The 18,294-nt window shown below is 41.2% G+C and overlaps 1 protein-coding gene across 4 annotated transcripts in view; it reads right to left on the bottom strand.

The window, feature by feature from the left end:
- Positions 1 to 11,259: 11,259 nt before the first annotated feature.
- The window catches only part of tfec (transcription factor EC), an 88,872-nt gene continuing 81,837 nt past the window's right edge, over positions 11,260 to 18,294 (bottom strand). For all 4 annotated transcript variants that reach the window (XM_073059500.1, XM_073059501.1, XM_073059499.1 and 1 more), the window contains exon 8: positions 11,260 to 14,360. In XM_073059500.1, the coding sequence (XP_072915601.1) occupies positions 13,989 to 14,360 (372 nt within the window). In that variant the 3' untranslated portion in view covers positions 11,260 to 13,988. The remainder of the gene's footprint in view (positions 14,361 to 18,294) is intronic.

Raw genomic sequence — 18,294 nt, forward strand, 5'->3', positions numbered from 1 at the left:
TTACATTATAGTTTTGGTAGTAGGCATTATTATTGTTTTTTATTTATATTTACAGCTCTGTGGGGTTGAACACTCCAATTTTTTTTTAACATATTGTAATGGTTGGCCTGGAGTTCTATAGTGGGAGAGTGGGAAGGATACTAACTTTATATGACTTTATTCTGGGTGCTATTTACTTATTGTTATGAATTATATAATTGATACACTTATTTTGCACTGTATTAATCTTCACTTTGTTGTTGGGTTTTTTGTTTGTAGTTGGTTTGTAGAAATACATAAAAATTAATTTTAAAAAACAATCATAATGGGGATTTCAATATGCAAGGTGATTGGGAAAACTAGGCTGGCATCGGATCACAAGAGAGGGAAGTTGTTGAATGGCTATGAGATGGGTTTTTAGAGCAGCTTGTGCTTAAGCCTTCTCAGGGAAAGACTATCTTAGATTGTGTGTTGTGTAATAACCTAGAGTTTATTAGGGAGCTTAAGGCAAAGGAACCTGGAGGAGATAGTAATCAAAATATAATTGAATTCATATTGCAACTTGAGATGGGGAAGCATAAGTCAGATGTCAATATTGCAATGCAATAAAGTGAATCACGGAGGCATGAGAGAGGAGCTTGCCCAGGTGGAATGGACAGTGACACTGGCGGGGCTGAAGGCATAGGAGAGGTAAGGGTAAGTAACCTTGAAGAGGAAGTGCAGCGGCGGCCATTTTCAAATTGCTTCTCAGATCGGAGTTCTGAGAGGCAGGACTGCGCAGGCGCGTGAAGGAGGCCTGGGAAGGAGGGAAGATATAAAAAGGAGAGAAAGAGTGAGGTAGTTCTCTTTTGGAAGAAGACAGCGAGGCTTTGAGAGAAAGTGCAGCGGCGGCCATTTTCAAATTGCTTCTCAGATCGGAGTTCTGAGAGGCGGGACTGCGCAGGCACGTGAAAGAGGCCTGGGAAGGAGGGAAGATATAAAAAGAACGCAGCCTTAAGTAGCGGGCAGCTTCATTTGCGGGCAGTGGAGTGAGCCAGGAGCAGAGTGTAGGGCTTGGGCTCAGAGGGCTTAGGTGGAAGAGGGCACAGTAGGCTTATCTTTTAGTTCTCCTTGTTATTTTCAGTTATTCAGGAAGTATGAGTGTGAGGGCAGTTTGTTGTTCTCGGTGTCAGATGTGGGAGATCCTGGAGTCTTCGAGCCTCCCGGACGTCCACATCTGCGCCAGGTGCGCCGAACTGCAGCTCCTGGGGGACCGAGTTAGGGAACTGGAGCTGCAGCTCGATGACCTTCGCCTGGTCAGGGAGACTGAGGAGGTGACAGAGAGGAGTTACAGGCAGGTGGTCACTCCGGGGCCACGGGAGGCAGAAAGGTGTGTCACGGTCAGGAAGGGGAAGAGGCAGGTACTAGAGAGTACCCCAGTGGCTGTACCCCTTGACAATAAGTACTCATGTTTGAGTACTTTTGGGGGGGACAGCCTACCTGGAGGAAGTGACAGTGGCCGGGCCTCCAGCACAGAGGATGGCCCTGTAGCTCAGAAGGGTAGGGATAGAAGAAAGAGGACCATAGTAATAGGGGACTCGATAGTCAGGGGTTCAGATAGGCGGTTCTGTGGAGGTGATCGGGAGTCCCAGATGGTAGTTTGCCTCCCTGGTGCCAGGGTTCAGGACGTTTCTGATTGCATCCAAGATATCCTGAAGTGGGAGGGTGAGGAGCCAGAGGTCATGGTACATGTAGGTACCAATGACATAGGTAGGAAAGGGGAAGAGGTCCTGAGATGAGAGTATAGGGAGTTAGGAAGGCAGTTAAGAAGAAGGACCGCAAAGGTAGTAATCTTGGGATTACTGCCTGTGCCACGCGACAGTGAGAGTAGGAATGGAGTTAGTTGGAGGATGAATGCGTGGCTGAGGGATTGGAGCAGGGGGCAGGGATTCAAGTTTCTGGATCGTTGGGACCTCTTCTGGAGCAGGCGTGACCTGTTCAAGAAGGACGGGTTACACTTGAATCCTGGGGGGACCAATATCCTAGCGGGGAGGTTTGCTAGGGCTACAGGGCAGACTTTAAACTAGTAAGATGGGGGCGGGAATCAATTTGAGGAAACTATGGGAGAGGAGGTTAGTTCACCAGTAGAGCAAGTAAGTAGACAGTGTGTGAGGGAGGAAAGGCAGGTGATGGAGAAGGGATGCGCTCAGCCCGAAGATGTAGGGGAGAAGAAAGAAAAGGATAATAAATTTGAATGCATTGTTAGGGATGAAAAGAGAGGAGGAGGTGGAGAGTATCTTAAATGTATTTATTTTAATGCTAGGAGCATTGTAAGAAAGGTGGATGAGCTTAAAGCGTGGATTGATACCTGGAATTATGATGTTGTAGCTATTAGTGAAACATGGTTGCAGGAAGGGTGTGATTGGCAACTAAATATTCCTGGATTTAGTTGCTTCAGGTGTGATAGAGTAGGAGGGGCCAGAGGAGGAGGTGTTGCATTGCTTGTCCGAGAAAATCTTATGGCGGTGCTTTGGAAGGATAGATTAGAGAGCTCCTCTAGGGAGACTATTTGGATGGAATTGAGGAATGGGAAAGGTGTAGTAACACTAATAGGAGTGTATTATAGGCCACCTAATGGGGAGCGTGAGTTGGAAGAGCAAATGTGTAAGGAGTTAGCAGATAGTTGTAGTAAACACAAGGTGGTGATTGTGGGAGATTTTAATTTTCTACACATAGATTGGGAAGCTCATTCTGTAAAAGGGCTGGATGGGTTAGAGTTTGTGAAATGTGTGCAGGATAGTTTTTTGCAACAATACATAGAAGTACCGACTAGAGATGGGGCAGTGTTGGATCTCCTGTTAGGGAATGCGATAGGACAGCTGACAGATGTATGTGTTGGGGAGCACTTCGGGTCCAGTGATCACAATAGCATTAGCTTCAATATAATTATGGAGAAGGACAGGACTGGACCTAGAGTTGAGATTTTTGATTGGAGAAAGGCTAACTTTGAGGAGATGTGAAGGGATTTAGAGAGAGTGGATTGGGTCAAGTTGTTTTATGGGAAGGATGTAATAGAGAAATGGAGGTCATTTAAGGGTGAAATTATGAGGATACAGAATCTTTATGTTCCTGTTAGGTTGAAAGGAAAGGTTAAAGGTTTGAAAGCGCCATGGTTTTCAAGGGATATTAGAAACTTGGTTCAGAAAAAGAGGGATGTCTACAATAGATATAGGCAGCATGGAGTAAAGGAATTGCTCGAGGAATATAAAGAATGTAAAAGGAATCTTAAGAAAGAGATTAGAAAAGCTAAAAGAAGATTCGAGTTTGGTTTGGCAAATAAGGTGGAAGTAAATCCGAAAGGCTTCTACAGTTATATTAAAAGCAAGAGGATAGTGAGGGATAAAATTGGTCCCTTAGAGAATCAGGATGGTCAGCTATGTGTGGAGCCGAGGGAGATGGGAGAGATTTTGAACGATTTCTTCTCTTCGGTATTCACTAAGGAGAAGGATATTGAATTGTGTAAGGTGTGGGAGACAAGTAAGGAAGTTATGGAACCTATGACAATTAAAGAGGTGGAAGTACTGGTGCTTTTAAGAAATTTAAAAGTGGATAAATCTCCAGGTCCTGACAGGATATTCCCCAGGACCTTGAGGGAAGTTTGTGTAGAGATAGCAGGAGCTCTGACGGAGATCTTTCAGATGTCATTAGAAACGGGGATTGTGCCGGAGGATTGGCGTATTGCTCATGTGGTTCCATTGTTTAAAAAGGGTTCTAGAAGTAAGCCTAGCAATTATAGACCTGTCAGTTTGACATCAGTGGTGGGTAAATTAATGGAAAGTATTCTTAGAGATAGTATTTATAATTATCTGGATAGACAGGATCTGATTAGGAGTAGCCAGCATGGATTTGTGCGTGGAAGGTCATGTTTGACAAACCTTATTGAATTTTTTGAAGAAGTTACGAGGAATGTTGATGAGGGTAAGGCAGTGGATGTAGTCTATATGGACTTCAGCAAGGCCTTTGACAAAGTTCCACATGGAAGGTTAGTTAAGAAGGTTCAGTCGTTAGGTATTAATGCTGGAGTAATAAAATGGATTCAACAGTGGCTAGATGGGAGATGCCAGAGAGTAGTGGTGGATAATTGTTTATCGGGATGGAGGCCGGTGACTAGCGGGGTGCCTCAGAGATCTGTTTTGGGCCCAATGTTGTTTGCAATATACATATATGATCTGGATGATGGGGTGGTAAATCGGATTAGTAAGTATGCCGATGATACTAAGGTAGGAGGTGTGGATAATGAGATAGGTTTTCAAAGCTTGCAGGGAGATTTATGCCAGTTAGAAGAATGGGCTGAACGTTGGCAGATGGAGTTTAATGCTGAGAAGTGTGAGTTTCTACATTTTGGCAGGAATAATCCAAAGAGAACATACAGGGTAAATGGTAGGGCACTGAGGAATGCAGTGGAACAGAGAGATCTAGGAATAATAGTGCATAGTTCCCTGAAGTTGGAGTCTCATGTAGATAGGGTGGTGAAGAAGGCTTTTGGAACGCTGGCCTTTATAAATCAGAGCATTGAGTACAGAAGTTGGGATGTAATGTTAAAATTGTACAAGACATTGGTAAGGCCAAATTTGGAATATTGTGTACAGTTCTGGTCACCAAATTATAGGAAAGATATCAATAAGTTAGAGAGAGTGCAGAGACAATTTACTAGGATGTTACCTGGGTTTCAGCACTTAAGTTACAGAGAAAGGTTGAACAAGTTAGGTCTCTATTCATTGGAGCATAGAAGGTTGAGGGGGGATTTGATCGAGGTATTTAAAATTTTGAGAGGGATAGATAGAGTTGACGTGAATAGGCTGTTTCCATTGAGAGTAGGGGAGATTCAAACGAGAGGACATGATTTGAGAGTTAGGGGGCAAAAGTTTAAGGGAAACACGAGGGGGTATTTCTTTACTCAGAGAGTGATAGCTGTGTGGAATGAGCTTCCTGTAGAAGTGGTAGAGGCCAGTTCAGTTGTGTCATTTAAGGTAAAATTGGATAGGTATATGGACAGGAAAGGAGTGGAGGGTTATGGGCTGAGTGCGGGTAGGTGGGACTAGGTGAGATTAAGAGTTCGGCACGGACTAGGAGGGCCGAGATGGCCTGTTTCCGTGCTGTGATTGTTATATGGTTATATGGTTAAAAGGGAAGTTAAGGACTGCATAAAAGCCAAGGAAAGGGCATATAAGGTCACAGAAGTGAGCAAGGAGTTGGATGTTTGGGAAGTTTTTAAAATCCAACAAAAGGTAACTAAATAAGCCATAAGAAGGATAAAGGTTAAATATGAGGGTAAACTAGCCAATAAGACCTCATATACCATCTGGTTAGTCTTCAGCCCCTTAGCATGAACATTGAACTCTCCAACTTCCGGTAATTCCCTCCCCTCCCTTCCCCCAACCCAGTTTCACTCTGCCTCCTCCTCCAGCTGCCTATCACCTCCCTCATGATTCCACCTCCTTCTACCACCCATAGTGCTTTCCCCTTACATTCCTTCTTCACCTTTTCTGCTTAGCCCCTCCCTGCTTCCCCTCCCCTACCCCTTGATCTTTCCCCTTACTGGTTTTTCACCTGGCACCTACCAGCCTTCTCCTTCCCACCCTCCCCCACATTCTTTATAGGGCCCCTGCCCCCTCCCTCTTCAGTCCTGATGAAGGGTCTCGGCCCGAAACATTGACTCTTCGTTTCCATGGATGCTGCCCGACCGGCTGAGTTCCTCCAGTGTGTTGTGCATGTAGCCAATAACTTAAAGCAGGATACTAAGTTTTATCAGTTATATAAAGAGTAAAAGGGAGGTGAGGGCTGATATTCAACCACTGGAAAATGATGCTGATGAGGTGTTAATGGGGGAAACAGAAATGGCAGATGAACTTATTAAGCACTTTGCATCAGTCTTCACTGTGGAAGATGCTCGTAGTGTGCCAGAGGTCCATGAGTGTCAGGGAGCAGGAGTGAGTGTCATTCCTATTACAAAGGAAAAAGAGCTAGGCAAATTGAAAGGTCTTAAGGTGGATAAGTCACTTGGACCAGATGGACTACATCCCGGAGTTCTGAAAAAGATGGCTGAAAAGATAGCAGATGCATAATAACTTCCAAAAATCACTTGATTCTGGTTTGGTTTCAGAGGACTGGGAAATTGCAAATGTGACTCCACTCTGTAAGAAGGGAGGAAGGTAAAAGAAAGAAAATTATAGACCAGTTAGCCTAACATCAATGGTCGGGAAAGTTTGAGTCGATCATAAAGTTTGGGTCGGTGGGACTAGGTGAGAGCAAGCGTTCAGCACAGACTAGAAGGGCCAAGATGGCCTGTTACTGTGCTGTAATTGCTATATGGTTATAAAGGATGAGATTTCGGGGTACGGAGACCAATGATAAAATAAGTCTAAGTCAGCATCGTTTCTGTAAAGGGAAATCCTGCTTGGAAAATCTGTTCAAGTTCTTCAAGGAAGTAACAAGCAGTGTGTACAAAGGAGAGGCAGTGGATGTCATTTACTTGGATTTTCAAAAGGCATTTGATAAGGTCCCACAAATGAGGTTCTTGACAAGATAAATCCCTTGGCATTACAGGAAAGATACTGGCATGGATAGAAGAATGGCTGACAGATAGGAGGCAGCAAGTGGAAATAAAGGGGGCATTTTCTGGCTGGCTGCCGGTGACTACTGGTGTTCCTCAGGGGTCAGTATTGGGACTGCTACTTTTCACAATGTTTGTCAGTGATTTAGATAATGGAACTGACGGCTTTGTGGCAAAGCTTGAGGATAATACGAAGATAGGTGAAGGGGTAGGTAGTGCCGAGGAAGTAATGCGATTGCAGAAGGACTTAGACAAATTGGAAGAATGGGCAAAAAAGCGACAAATGGAATACAGTGTTGAGAAATGTATGGTAATGCATTTTGGTAAGGCAACAAAAGTGCAGACTATTATCTAAATGGGGAAAAGGTTCAAACATTAGTGGTGCACAGGGACTCAGGATTTTTTGTGTGAGACGGCCAGAAGGTTAATTTACATTTTGAGTCTGTGGTAAAGAAGGCTTGAGCACTGGATTCCTCTCTTTTTATCACTTGGGGATGGCTTTACTGCCAGAGAAAGGAGACTGCCTTTTGATCGCTGGTGAGGTTACTCTGCTGCCAGTGAGAGCAGACTGCTTATTGATCACTGGGAGATCATTCTACTGCCAGAGAGGGGAGGGACTGCCACTGTGCCCAGTGAATGTTACCCACATTTTCTGCGTTTTGGATATGGACCTGGGATTTAGACTATATTTTTCAGTCTTATGGTTTTTTTATATTCTGTGTATTTTGCCTAATCTTTCTTGGGTTTTTTTGTGTGCAGGGGAGGGGGATTTAGGTGCCTGTTCTGTTTTTGTTTGGGGAGGAGGGATTTGGGGGTTGATGATTGTGCTTCGTTTTGTGGCTATCCGGAGAAGAAGAATTTCAGACTTGTATACATATTCAAGAATAAATGAACCTTTGAAACTTTTTATTCAATATATTGTATATCTATATATTCACTGTACTTCAGTTTTATTTTCCTATATTATCAATGTATTGCATTGGACTGCTGCTGCAAAGTTAGCACATTTCACAACGTATGCCAGTGATACTAAACCTGATTCTGACTCTGATTCCAGTGTAACATCAGCAATCCTCATAAATTCAAGAGTGTAGGTGATGGTATTTCTTACTTAGAGTCATGGTACACTAGTGCATAGAAACAGGGTCTTTGGTCCGTCTCATCTGTGCCAAACTATTAATCTGCGTAGACCTATCAACCTGCACCCACACCATAGCCTTCCATACCCCTACCAGCCATATACCTATCCAAATTCCCCTTAAATGTTGAAATTGAACCTCCATTCTCTACTTCCACTGGCAGCTCAATCATACTCTCACCACTCTCTGGATGAAGAAGTTCCCTCTCACGTCCCTTTTAACATTTCACCTTTCACCTAATCCATAACCTCTAGTTCTAGTCTCACCCAACTTCTTACATTTACCTTATCAATACCCAGCATAATTTTGTATACCTCTATCAAATCTCCCTGTATTTTTCTAGGCTGTAGGAAATAAAGTCCTACCTATTCAACCTTTCCCTATAACTCTGGTCCTCAAGTCCTAGCTACATGCTTGTATATTTTCTCTGCATTCTTTCAATCTTATTGACATCCTTCCTGTAGGTTGGTGACCAGAATTGCATAGAATATTCCAAAATTAGTCCTCAACAACATTTTATACAACTTCATTATAGCATCCCAACTCCTGTACTCAATACATTGATTACTCCATGAGTCTTACTCTAGTTTGGCATCTCAGCATGCAACGTGTCAAACCATCAGCCATTTTTCAGCTGGTCCAGATCCTGCTGCAAGCTTTGGCAGTCTTCCTCGCTCTTCACTACACACACAATCTTGGCGTCATCTGCAAATTTGCAGATCCATTTTACTATATTATCACCCAGATCGTTGACATTGATGACAAATAACAATGGATCCAACACGAGTCCCTGTGGCACACCAGTAGTCACAGGCCTCCAAACAGGGAAGCAACTGTCTAGCTTCTCCTATGAAACCAATGTCTAACCCATATTAACTCATCTTAAATGTCAAGAAACTGAACTTTCTTGACCAATATCCTATGCAGGAATTGTCAAAGGCCTTGCTAAACTCCACAATTTACCACACACAAAACCATGTTGACAATCCCTAAACACTTCCTGTCTATCCAAATAATTATATATCTGGTCCCTTAGAATACCTTCCAATAACTTTCCCATCACTGATGTCAGGCTCACTGGCCTATAATTTCTTAAAAATTGAAATGATATTAACTATCCTCCAATCCTCCAGCACCTCACAAGTGGTTAAGGACTTTTTAAACATTTTTGTCAGGGCCCTTGAACTAGCCTCCCACAGGGTCTGAAGGAACAATTAGTCAGGTTCTGGGGATTTATTCATCCTATTTTGCCTCTGCATTCTGTATACAGTCCATGACCTCTGTGCTGCTTTGCCTAGCTTCTATAGACCGTGTCAATCTCCAAATAAATACAGATGCAATAAAATCTATTTAAGGCTTCTCCCCTCTCTATGCATAGATAGCCAATCTGATATGCCAAAGGATCAATTTTGTCCTTTCTTTTTGCTCTTAACATTTCTGTAGCACCCCATGAGATTCGTATTCACCTTGTCCACTAGAGCATCACCATGCCTTCTTTTAGCCCTCTTAATTTCCTTAAGTATTGCAATATTTCTTATACTACTCAAGTACTGCATTTGCTCCTTCCTGCCTATGCACTTCCTTGTTCTTAACCAGGACCTCTATTTCTTATTTAGGGAACCAAGGTTCCCTAAACGTATTATCCTTGCCTTTTATTCTAACAGGAACATACAAAATCTGTACTTTCAGAATTTCGCTTTTGAGGTTCTCCCACTTACCAGGCACCCCTTTGTCAGAAAATAACTTGCCCCGATCCACACTTGCCAGATCCTTTTTGATCCCATCAAAGTAGGCCTTTCTCTAATTTAGAATCTCAACCTGAAGACTGAACCTATCGATTTCCATAATTATCTTGAAGCTACTGGTATTATGATCATTAGATGTAAAGTGTTCTCCTACACAAATTTCTATAATCTGCCCTGTCTCAATCTGTAATAGACAATCCAGTATCACACTCTCACTAGTTGATACCTCCATGTATTGATCAAGGAAGCTTGCCTGAACACATTTGGCAAACACTATCCCATCCAGCACTTTTACTATGAGAGTTCCAGTCAATATGTTAAGCTAAATTTACCTACCCTCACAATCTTATGTTTCTTGCAACAACCTGATCTCTCTACAAAGTTGATCCTTTAAATCTTATGGACATTTAGGTGGTTTACAATATAATCCCATTAATGTGGTCATCCCTTTCTTCTACCCATAAAGCCTCATTAGGCGAGCTCTGCAGTCTGTTCTCTCTGACCATTGCCATGACATTTTCCCTTACTAGTAGTGCTATCCCTCCCCATCACATTTAAAGCAACAGAACCCCAGATCATTAAGCTGCCAGTCCTGCCCCTTCTGCAGCTAAGCCTAACTAATGTCTACAATATGATAGTTCTACTCCCTGATCCATGCCCCAAGCTCATCTGCATTTCCTCCAATACACCTTGGATTGAAATATACACAACTCAGAACGTTAGTCCCATGCCGCTCAACCTTTCAACTCCCAACTTCCCAACAACATCTTTACCCGCAAACACTCGACTATCTGTTCTGGCATTCTGGTTCTCATCCTCCTGAAAATCTAGTTTAAAGCCCCAGTATCCCCTCCACACCCACCCCCCTGTGCAGTGCTAGAAAAACTTCCCTGCAAGATATTAGTCCACATCCAATTTAGGTGCAAACCATCCCTTCTTTACAGGTTCCACCTTCCCTGGAAGAGACCCCACTGATACAAAGATCTAAAACCCTGCTTCCTGCATCATCTCCATAGCCTGTATGATCTTTCCCTTTCTAGCCTCACTGGCATGTGGCACAGGTAACAATCTAGAGATCATAACCCTGGAGGTCCTGTCCCTTAATTTAGCACCTAATTCCCTGAACTCATCTTGCAGAACCTTGTCACTTTTCCTATCCACACCATTGGTACTGCATGTCTTACTTTCCCTGCAACACACAAAAATGCACTTTCTGTGTGTTGCTTGGATTTGCAACAGCTGCAGATTTTCTCGTTTGTCTTTCTTTCTCTCTCTTGTAGTCACATTTAAATCATGATAAATTATCTCAGATCAAATACACATCTTACCCAAATTCAAAAAAAGAGCACTTCAAAAAGTATTTCTAACTTACACTTCTACAAAAGCCCACCTAGCTGAAAAGAAATAATCTGTTTTATCTATGCTGATATAAAGAGCAGAGATCAAAAATTTCGCAACACGATTAAGGAACTGTTCATTGATCAACTTCCAAGCTTTACACAAGCCTATGGCCTTTGTGGAACAAAGTTAATAAAAAAAAATCCATAAAGAATCTTTGAAAAGGGAACAAGTTATACTTAGGATTTTTTTTTTAAAGTAAAATTTTCCTCAGGAGGCCAAAAGAATTGCCCTCATCTTTAACATGTGTTTGTAGTACTGTTATGCAGCAAGAACAAATTGAATGGATATACAAATATTGACATATTTTAGGAAGAATCATATGATAGGCATTTGGGTTTTTCAAGGGGAAAAAATGATCACAAGTTTCAAGTGCTATTTTTGAAGAATTTACTACCTTCAGGAATATTTCAGAGGCACTGGTGACAGAAACAGACACTATGTACAGATTTTTTCCGCAAAAATTCAGTACCAAAATCTCTCCACAAAAGATGAATGTACAAATCTTACAAAGGGTTATTTCATACAAATGTTGTAATACAATGACAGTACATTTTTGTAAATAGTTTGTAGCCTTGAATACAGGCTATCAGCCAAAAATACAAATGATTGTCAATACTTAAGACAAAAGCCTTGTTCAAGATGCTTGCCCTACTCATTTAAAAAAAAACCTGACAAAAATCTTCAACTCTTCCTTCATTTTCAAAACCAATCTCTGCATTGTAACAAATGTAAACCCATTTATACAGAACAGGATAAAGATGAAAAAATATTCTCCAAGTGAAAATATTTCATTAGAAAGATGTACAAAGCAACGTGATACAAGACTGGCTATATGAAAATCAATTGTCTCATTCTGTAGTACAGTAAATGAGAAAATTATTCCCACACAGTCCAAACTAGTTAATTTTATTTTCAAAAATTCCAGATTTTTTTCTTGGAAGGACAGCCTTCCTAAACAAGGGGAGCAGAGTTCAAGAGCAAGCAGCATTGAATCCAAACAAGAGATCAGCCATTTTGGACTACAAAAGCAAAATAGCTATTGTTTGTATTATTGCAATTGTTTTTAACCTCTAGATTGTATAAATGTTGAGTGCATTCAAAAATAAAAGTAATGGATATTTTATGATACTAAGGAATAGGATGAGGAAAGTGATGAGAACAAAATTAAAAGCAGCATTTGTGAGATCATAAGATACAAAGGGGCAAATGATATACTCCTGCGTACATCTTCTGTTAATGGGAAGCAATAATAAGCAATCAAAAAGGATGTCATCCCTTTGCCCCACACAGAATACCATTATATCTACTTAGAGACAAGTTTCAGACTCCTGTTTACCAAAGTATTCTCACAGATACAAAACTTTGTTCATGCGCAGGAACAAGGTTTTTTAGCAGCAGTTAAATTAATGCTTTATTGAACCTTTTCTGCTTATATTCCAATCTTCATCTTACCCACCACCCCTGTTCTATTTTTGCCAACCCAACTTGCTTCCAAGTTACTAGATTAAATACTCTTTCTCATCTTCAGGTCCCTTTAAAAAAATCTTACTCCACCTTAGATTTATAGATTCCTCCAATCTCAAAACATAGCTTGAATTTTGCTTTTCTCCACATCTGGCTTTTCCTGTTTTTAAATATATAAACACATCTATTGGCAATTTGGACTTCAGCTTTGAATTTCCCCAACTTCTCTTGCTTCTGTTTCTTCTTAAAACCCTTCTTAGAAATTGCCTCCCTCTGACCTCACTTTTTCCAGACTCATTTAGCTCTCAGTTCCTTGTTTCTAGGGATTCTTTAAATTCAATAACTTACTCAACTGAAGAGGCAGTTAGTTGCAAGTTGTTCAGTTAGTTAAGAAACATTTGATTTTGCACCCCCCCCCCCATTTTCCATCTGCAACAAAATTTATGAAGTTCAGAAATTCACCAATTTGTTTTTAAATAGCTCCAACAAGTAAAAGTGGGGAAATTTGTTTTATCACCTGATAAAAGCATTTTATTGTAGAGAAAATGCTTTACAGGAACAGTGAAATTATTGGAAGATAGGTTAACTCCAAAGTTTAAAATTTAACCTCTAGAATCTAATCATTATTGGAACAGAAAACTGTAGAAGTAACACAGATGAGTAAACTTCTATAAACAAAGAACTATTTTCCACATCTTCTGCAACCTCTAACAACTTAAAAGCTGAAGTATCTGCTACCTTTTGCACTACATTAGTGCATTGTCATTCTGACAAATTTATGTACACTGAAGATACTCCAAACATGGGCAAGCATGCAATAGAATTTCCCCATGTCTGTGGATTAATTACCATAGAAATGTCAATCGAGTTATTTTCAAAAAAAGTTATATCCCTTTTGCTCAATTGCTATTTTTAAATAACAAAAAAAAATGGGAAGCAATGCGCCACACCCCCATTAAGCAAGAAATAACCAAACCAAAAATCTTGCCCGCAGAGCAAAAGATTGCAGCTTGACCAAATAGGACAAAACAAAATTGTGACTTCAATTTTTGTTTTTTTTAAGAACACACATTAAACATGTTTTTTTTGTATTAGGCAAAATACGTTTCCATCATATCCTTCATGAAATCACTTTGCATCCACAACAAACCTGATGGGTCAGGAAGACAACCACAGTACATGATATAGTTTAATGTGTGCTTTTCAGACTTGGTGTTGACAGATACTTCTGCTACCTCAAAAATATTTGATTAATCATTGCTTTTATACAAAAGCTTTTTTTTTAAAATAACCCAGAAAATAAAATTCTCCCGCTCAGTGGAACAGCAGTACATGATTTAATAGGCCATTTGAAAATAAAGGAAGGAAGAGTTTTGAACATTTATGTTCCTTGTTAATTGTGCAATTAGCAATTTCTTATTGATTCTGAAAATGCACAGTTTCTACTTGGTCATTAGAAACTTTTATTTTCCTCATGAAGGACTAGTATTAGCAGCACCAGAATGAAACAAACATTACAAGGAAAGGGATTCTAACCCTTAGTGAAGATTTGAAATACCAATGTGCAAATGGCTCACAGAGAATCAGTAGTTAAGCAAATCATCTGTGTTTTAATAATTTTCCTGATAAATGAAATGATCAGAGTCCCTTAGCGAATCACTATATTGATCACAGTTTATCATCATCCGAGCTGAAGCTGCTTCTCCTGCTGCTTCCTTTCGATGCTCCAGGTGATGTCGCAGACAAAGGATTTGTGCCCACTGAGATGGTGGTGTCCATTAGAACTTCATCAAGCCTGTTCTCCTGTTTCAAAGCAGCACTGAAGGATAAGTCTGTGAAATGTGACAAAGGGTCCAAATAGCTAAAGGACCCTTCATTGAGTTCACTCAACATCTGAGGCAAAGTTGGTTGCTGTAGATAATCAGGGCCACTGTCCTCCTGGCACGATTCATGCTTGACGAGTTGGGCAGCCAACTCCATTGGACTAAGGCCCAATGACATGGTGGGCAGACCATGAGCTCTAGCTTGCATTTCAAGCTCCTAAAATTTTAAAGAGAAATTCAGTTGTTCAGAAATTCAGTTCAAATTTGCAAAAGGATACCGCAACTCATCTTTAAACAAAGGAATGTAATTCAGCATGATTAATGTATGGAGGCCTCCCATGATATCTGACCATATGAATAATATGGTTTAATTTACAATAGAACAGGTAGTCATTTAGCAATGTTTTGGAGCAGCGGGAAAACAAAATGCAACTCCCCCCACACACAAAGTACGAGCTGAACTTTTGGACCTATACCTTTTACTTAACCAATTGCAACTTCAGGGTGGCAGTGGAAAACTAAAGCAACCGTGTTTCCCCAAATTCTACCACTCACAGCTCTGTACAGTGACTAAGACAGATGCCAACCAACATGTTGCTGGGACAGGGAGAAACCATAGCACCAGAGTGCTGGAATTGCTCAGATCAGTCAGTATCTATGGACAGAAGGTGGTTAACATTTTGTCAGGAACTTTACAGTTCTAACACGAGGGCTAACCTGAAACATCGACTCTTTACCCCACACCACCACAGATGTTACTCAACCCAAGTATTTCCAGATTACCGGTAATGTTTTTGTTTCAGATTTCTATCGTCTGCAGTCTTTTTGCTTCAAGATGGGATAAGATCAATTCAAAAAATGCTTTTAAACACAGCAGGGTCTGATGTCTAAAAGGTGACTCAAAGGAGGTAGGTTTTAGGCCTGATGAATGTTGTCGACCCAAAATGCCGACTGTTTATTGCCTTCCATAGATGCAGCCTCCACTACCGAGTTCCTCCAGCATTTTATGTGTTACTCACTAAAACCTAGAATATCCTTTAGAAGGAAAGAGTCAATAATGTTTAGAAAGAGGGGGCATGGAGGCTGACAGTCAAATCATGACTGCTGGGTGGTGGAGCAACTAAATTCAAGTGTGGTATAGGCCAGAAGTTAACACGTATTTACACATTATAAAAACCACAATTCCAATAATTCCACTTCACAAATCTAATTAAGAGAGGGTCACATTTGTGAAAAAGAGGGCAAGGATTCTAAAAGCTCCCCCATATCAGGAATACTGAAAGAAAAAAAAATGCTCCTATTGAAAAGATTTCCCCTACCTTTCAAATTGCTGTACTTGAGAAAACAGCAAGTTAACATCCAATTTGTAACCTATACAAAATATTTTAAAATAGAAATCCAACTTTCCCCAGCTGTGTTAAACTCTCTAGAGCTCCCTCGGGTTAATTTTACATTCAGCCTTGATTGAAGAGTGCAGATTCTGCAACTAGCAGGACAAATGTGACTACTGTAATTTCAGGATATTCCAGAAAATACAGTCAACTCAGCCATGCAAGCCCATCTCACTTCCAGTTCTCCCGTTCGTTCTGCTACTTCACATCAGTTGACATCACCTATTAAGATCTTCTTGAAACGCCAGTCTTCAACATCCAATTTCAATCATCCTGATGTCAGTCAGATTCTCCTGCCCATCAGATGTGGTTCACTCCATCCAGCCTTTTGATGCAACTTGATACAAATTCAACACCCCCCCTTCCTCTATTCCCCACTTTGACCTTTTAATATTTCTCACCTGCTCATCACTTCCCTGAGTACCCCCCCTTCAGATTCTATCACTCCCCTCTATCAGATTCCTTCTCATCTTGCCTTTGACCTTTCCCACCCACCTGACTTCACCTATCACCGTCCAGCTAGTCTCTCTCCTCCCCCACCATTTTATTCAGGAATCTTCTCCCTTCCTTCTCAGCACTGAAACATGGACTTCTACTGTGGTGAACTACATATACCTGTCTGGACACGCCCCCTGATGACTGCTCCTGTGGCTCCTCCCACAGACCCCTGTATAAAGGTGATGGAGGTCTGAGCCCAGCCTCTCTGTCTCCAGGATGTAGTATAGTGGTCACTCACTGCTTGTTCCTTCTTCCAGTCAATAAAAGCCGATATCTCACCTTTACGTCTCAGAGTGAGTTATTGATGGTGCATCATCTACTAATTTCCATAGATGCTGCTTAACCTATCAAGTTCCTCCGACATTTTCAGCATCTGTAGATTTTCTTGTGTTTTTGATTTCTTATTATTCCCAGTTCTGATGAAAAGATGACCAATACTGTGTGCAGTTTTGGGCTCCTTATTTAAGAAAGGATGTGCTGACATTGGAGAGGGTTCAGAGAAGATTCACTAGAATGATTCCAGGAATGAGAGAGTTAACATATGATGACTGTTTGACCGCTCTTGGACTGTACTCCTTGGAGTTTAGCAGAATGAGGGGGGACCTCATAGAAGCATTTCGAATGTTGAAAGGCATGGACAGAGTAGATGTGGCAAAGTTGTTTCCCATGGTGGGGGAGTCTAGTACAAGAGGACATGACTTGAGGATTGCAGGGCGCCCATTCAGAACAGAGATGCGAAAAAAAATTTTTAGCCAGAGGGTGGTGAATCTATGGAATTTGTTGCCACGGGTGGCAGTGGAGGCCAAGTCATTGGGTGTGTTTAAGGCAGAGATTGATAGGTATCTGAGTAGTCAGGGTATCAAAGGTTATGGTGAGAAGGCAGGGGAATGGGACTAAAGGGGAGATTGGAGCAGCTCATGATGAAATGGTGCAGCAGGCTCGATGGGCCAAATGGCCAACTTCTGCTCTTTTGTCTTATGGTCTAATATGAACTGTGTATTCCAAACGTTACTAGTGGGACCTCATTTTAATACCTTGAACCTCAGTATACAATTTCCAAATTACATAGTGTGGAAGCAAAATGAACAAATGGTAATATTGAAAGACTTCAAAGAGATACAGGATGGTGATGGAATTCAGTGCTGTGCAACATCTTGTTTTGAAGAGGGACAAGATGAACTAAAAGCCACAACTCCAAATGACCACAAAACAGATGTGGGATTATTAGTGCAATGAATTATTGAAAGTGACAGGATAGACTGAGCAGGTAGCTTAATAAAATCTGTTTTATAAATTGAGGCTCAGAACTGAAATACCGTCTTTGTTTCTGGACACTAGACTTTAGGAAAGATGTGAAAGACGTGTCTAGAAACAATCACTTAGAATAATTCAAGAAAGGATGGACTTAGTGTAGAAGCTGGTTTAGTTCTTCATAGAAGAGAAATTGTTGATGAAAGGGAGGTGGCTGCTGCATGTGGGGAACAGAATGAGCTAACAAAATTATGAAGCACAAGCAGCATTTATAAAAACCTTCCTCTTTGATAACAGATAAAGAAAAACAAGGAAAGCAACCTGCAAAAGGACCCCAAAATATGTAACATGGTGTACACAGCAAATAGTTAGAATCTGGAATGCACTGCCAGGGGGCAGCAGTGGAGATGGAGACAAAGTATTCTGTCCTGGCAGTTAAAAAGGGAACTACGGCACCACAGTAACAGCTCAATATTGTTGCAGCTTGGGGCATCAGAGTTCAAACCCAGTGTCCTCTGTAAGGAGTCTCTGAACACCCTCCCTCCCCCAGAATGCATGGATTCTCTCTAGTTTTCTCCTCCGGTTTCCTCCCATAATCCAAAGATGTACCGGGTGGGTTAATTGGTCATTGTAAACTGTCCCATGCTAGGTGAGGCCTCCGTGCTGGAAGGGCATATTCCAGTGCATCTCTAAATAAAATGGGTAAAGATTGAGGACAGGAGAGTGGGGCTTCAAAACATTGCTGAACCAGACACAGAAATGCTACATTACTGGAAAAACCACCTCAAAAGTTCACTGGCTAAATACTATAGGTTGGGAAAATAGTCAACGACAGATTGGCTAACAGAATACCCATCTTCTGATGTTTGTAGAATAAGGATTAGCTTTATTTGTCACATTTATATAAATACAGGGAAATGTACTTTGTGTCAAAGACCAACCCACTCTGGGGGCAGCTCACAAGTGTCACCATGCTTCTAGCACCAACATTTACAAACCCCAACCCATTCA

This window comes from Hemitrygon akajei, chromosome 10, assembly GCF_048418815.1.
Source record: "Hemitrygon akajei chromosome 10, sHemAka1.3, whole genome shotgun sequence".
Lineage (NCBI taxonomy): Eukaryota > Metazoa > Chordata > Chondrichthyes > Myliobatiformes > Dasyatidae > Hemitrygon > Hemitrygon akajei.